At 59.2% G+C, this 3,765-nt stretch overlaps 1 protein-coding gene across 1 annotated transcript; it reads left to right on the top strand.

Annotated features, from left to right (window-relative positions):
* The first annotated feature begins 418 nt into the window (after window positions 1-418).
* ELF3 (E74-like factor 3 (ets domain transcription factor, epithelial-specific )) lies at window positions 419-3,486 on the top strand. Its single transcript, XM_009073956.1, has 8 exons — window positions 419-586; window positions 1,190-1,411; window positions 1,640-1,723; window positions 1,808-1,927; window positions 2,058-2,135; window positions 2,737-2,853; window positions 3,030-3,225; window positions 3,366-3,486. Exons 1-8 carry the CDS (start codon window positions 424-426, stop codon window positions 3,484-3,486), a joined length of 1,101 nt encoding a protein of 366 aa, XP_009072204.1. The 5' UTR covers window positions 419-423.
* Window positions 3,487-3,765: the final 279 nt, after the last annotated feature.

Here is a 3,765-nt window from a genome sequence, read left to right as displayed (position 1 = left end):
CCTGGCAGTGGGCAGCGGGGCAGCCGCTGTGCCACGGGGCTCAGGAGCGCCCGTCCCCACGGAGGGGCTGTGCCACGTTGTTCTCTGCCAGCCACCTGCTTGCTGTCCCCTGCTGCTGGCTGCCAGCAGGGCGAGGCCAGGTTGCTGGGGACGGGGCTCTTGGCAAGGACAGTGACGCCACATCGCAAGTTCACTCCGGCTCAGCCTCCCTCGCTCCTGGCCCCCGGGGAGGTGATGAGTCAGGCCCCAGCCCCGACCAGTGGGTGCTGGGTGGATGTGTCTGTAGAAGTGACCTGAGAAGTGGCGATGGGTGGAGGGAGGGACAGCCCGGCCTCACCCAGCCCGGTCCGGGTGTGCTGCAGGCTCAGGTCCCCCCACCTTTACGGGGCCAGGGCTCACTGTCGTCTCTCGGCACAGAGCTCGATGGCAGGATCTTGTGAGATCAGCAACATCTTCTCTAACTACATCAGCGCCATGTACCAGCCAGAGGAAGTGCAGCCAACCTTGGACATGCTGGGACACCTTGGGGAAGACAGCAGCCTGGGGCTGAGTGTCCCCACCAGCCAGCCCCCGTCACAGGGCACAGGTAGGACCGGGGGAGTGGTGGTGTCAGCACTGGGCAGCTGTCACGAGGGGCAGCTGTGAATCTGTGCCTCTGGTTTGGAAGAGCACTGCAAGGTCATTGTCCCACTGAAGCAGATTACCACGCCTCAGTTTTCCCAGGGAAAGGCAAAAAGGCTGTGGCAGGAGACCCCAGGTGGCACAAGGTGTGGCTGCTGGGAGCACACCTGGTGTATACAGGGGATGAGGGTATCGTTGTCCCCTACCCCTGCACAGCCCAGAGGACAGACTGCCAGTGCTCACCAGGAGAGCAGTTTGGAAGTAGAATCCTGGTGATAGGGGACCATCATGCGATGGTGCTGGGAGAGGCACAGGGAGCACACCAGCAGAGCAGGGTGGATCCCAGCATGGGCAGGGCAAATGGCACTGAAACCAGTGGTGGGGGGAGTGTGGGGTCACTGCTGTCCGCAGGGCAGGGTGCCGAGGGCCCTTTAGTGCCATAGCCCTCTGTGCCCTGCGGGATCACTACCGGACCAGAGCTGGTGCCCAGCGACTGCCAGCAGCCTGTGCAGGACACATGGTGCTGGCACAGCTGCCCTGCCCTGAGCCCTCTCTCCGTCCTTTGCAGACAAGCCAGAGTGGTTCAATGAGCTCCCATACTTCTGGACCAAGGTGCAGGTGCTGGAGTGGATCAGCTACCATGTGGAGAAGAACAAGTATGATGCCAGCTCTATCGACTTCTCCTGCTGCAACATGGATGGGCATGCGCTCTGCCACTGCACCAGGGACCAGATGCGCCTGATCTTTGGGCCCCTGGGGGATGAGCTCTATGACCGCCTGCATGAGATTAGTGAGTGTCCCAAGGTCCCCGTCGTGCCCAGGCCTGGCAGCTTGAAGCAGGAGGCTGACAGCCCCCCACTAACCCAGGATCTCCTGCTTCCTGGGCACTGCCGAGGCCATGGGGGGGATGTGGGGGCACAGACCAGAGTCCAGACAGGGCTGGGTTTGGCTCTTCATATGTACCGTTCACCTCCATACGGAACAGGCATTGCTAATCCCAGTCCCCTCAACCCCGCAGCCTCGGATGAGCTGAACTGGATCATTGACTTGCTGGAAAAAGAGGATGCAACTTCCCAGACCTTCCTGGACTCCAACCACCTGGGTAAGAGAGGGGTCCTGGCCAAGCCTTTTCCACAGGGACCATGCGCTGATGCCAGCAGGGCTAACTATTCTCTGCCCCTTCCAGACCTGGGAAATCCCTGTACCAAGGACTCCCTGGAAGACATGAAACCCACAAACCCTTTCCTATCCACAGACTTCACCTGCTTGCCTGGTGCCATGTCCCCAGGCAGCTCCGATGTCTCAGGTCAGTGTTTTGCCGAGGGTGGATTTGGTTCTTGCAGCAGCCCAGTGGTGAGGGAGGCAAGAGGAACCAAGGGGAAGCATGTCCAGATGACAGCAACTGGTGGTTTGAGCACTCTCCCTTTGTCTCTCAGGGCCTGTGATGTCCCACAGCCCCAACTCCCAGGACTCCGGTGGAAGTGACCTCGACCTCGACCCCATCTTCCCTGATGGTTAGTTGTTTGCTTCCTGCCAGGAGCTGGGAGGGGAGGGCTGGCTCCTAGGCACTTCTGCACATCCCACCTGGCAATGGCTTAGGGATAACACCTGAACACCCATCCTCACACTGGGAAGGAGTGAAGGGTCTGTTTCCCTGTGTGCTCTGGGTCTGTTTCTCTCCATTGAGCAGGGTGATGGTGCAGGCTCTGGCAGAGCTGGGATAGCTGGGCAGTGTTGAACTGGTGGTGGGTGGTAGCAGCTGCAGCCAGAAATCCTGGGCTCTGAAATCGGTGTTCGGTATTGGTCCTAGCTGGTGATAATACTGGTAATACCAGGAATGCAAGGAAGCAGTAGGGTCTGGGGACGGAACATGCTGCCCTAAGCATGGTGTCATGGATGAGGGTGGCGTGAGGCTGGAGGGAATGGGGAGACCTTGCTCTCAGAGGATGTTTCCTAGGTACCGGGGCCTGAAAAGAGGGTGCAGCTCCTGCTCTCACCCCAACCAGCTCTCCTATGTACTTCTGCTCCCAAGAAGGACATCCCTGTGCCCAGGGAGAGGGCTGTAGCCTGCCAGGCACTGCCCAGCCTGACATGTGTCCCTCTCTGTGTGCACAGACCACTTTGCAGGGAGCAAGAAAGGGGACAGTAAACACGGCAAGCGGAAACGGGGACGGCCCCGAAAACTCAGCAAGGAGAGCAGAGACTGCCTGGAGAACCGGAAAAGCAAGCACTGTACGTGAACCGTCCAGCCTGAGAGCTTGGACTACTCCCCCTGCTTGGTTCCATGGGGGATGATGGGAGGAAAGGCCATGTGTGCTGGCCGTGCCCCTTGGCGGGGGGTTTAGGGAGATCCAAAGTGCAGGGACCCGCAGGATCTTCCTCCTCTACAGCTCACTCTCCTCTTTCAGCCCCAAGAGGTACTCACCTGTGGGAATTCATCCGGGATATCCTGATCCACCCCGAGCTGAACGAGGGACTAATGAAGTGGGAGGACCGACGGGAAGGGGTCTTCAAGTTCCTGCGCTCAGAAGCTGTGGCTCAGCTCTGGGGCCAGAAGAAGAAAAACAGCAGCATGACCTATGAGAAGCTGAGCAGAGCCATGCGGTGAGTGTCCTTCCCTGTCCTGGAGGGACCTGCCTCACACAGCCAGGACAGCCCCATCAGGGCTCGACCTGAGCTTCCCAGCAGCTCCCCAGTGCGTGGGGCTGCATCCAGAGCCCTGATTCCACTTCCATCTCCTCCAGATATTACTACAAACGAGAGATCCTGGAGAGAGTTGATGGGCGGCGACTGGTGTACAAGTTTGGGAAGAACTCCAGTGGCTGGAAGGAGGAGGAGGTTCTCAACAGGAACAAGGAGCTGTAGGAGTCCTGGATGAGCCAGGGTTTGATGAGCCCCTCAGGGCCAGCCCCGAGCTGGGCTCCTTGGCAGGAAACTTTGCCTGCAGCTGTATCTGGAAGCTGCTGTCCTGTGCAGCGTGTGGAATTCTGACCCTCGCAAGGGCACACACGTGCTGGGGACTGCCGGCACCGAGGTGTTTAGAGCTAATACTTTGGCTCCAGTAGGTTATTGTAAACCGTGATTTCCCTCGTTGGATCTGTACCTCCGACTGCAGTCACAGGGACTGTGGCTGTTTCAAAGCCT

The sequence above is a fragment of the Acanthisitta chloris genome, unplaced genomic scaffold (assembly GCF_000695815.1).
Source record: "Acanthisitta chloris isolate BGI_N310 unplaced genomic scaffold, ASM69581v1 scaffold13524, whole genome shotgun sequence".
Lineage (NCBI taxonomy): Eukaryota > Metazoa > Chordata > Aves > Passeriformes > Acanthisittidae > Acanthisitta > Acanthisitta chloris.
The sequence above is the reverse complement of the archived record's forward strand: the minus strand, read 5'-3'. Positions and strand labels throughout refer to the sequence as shown.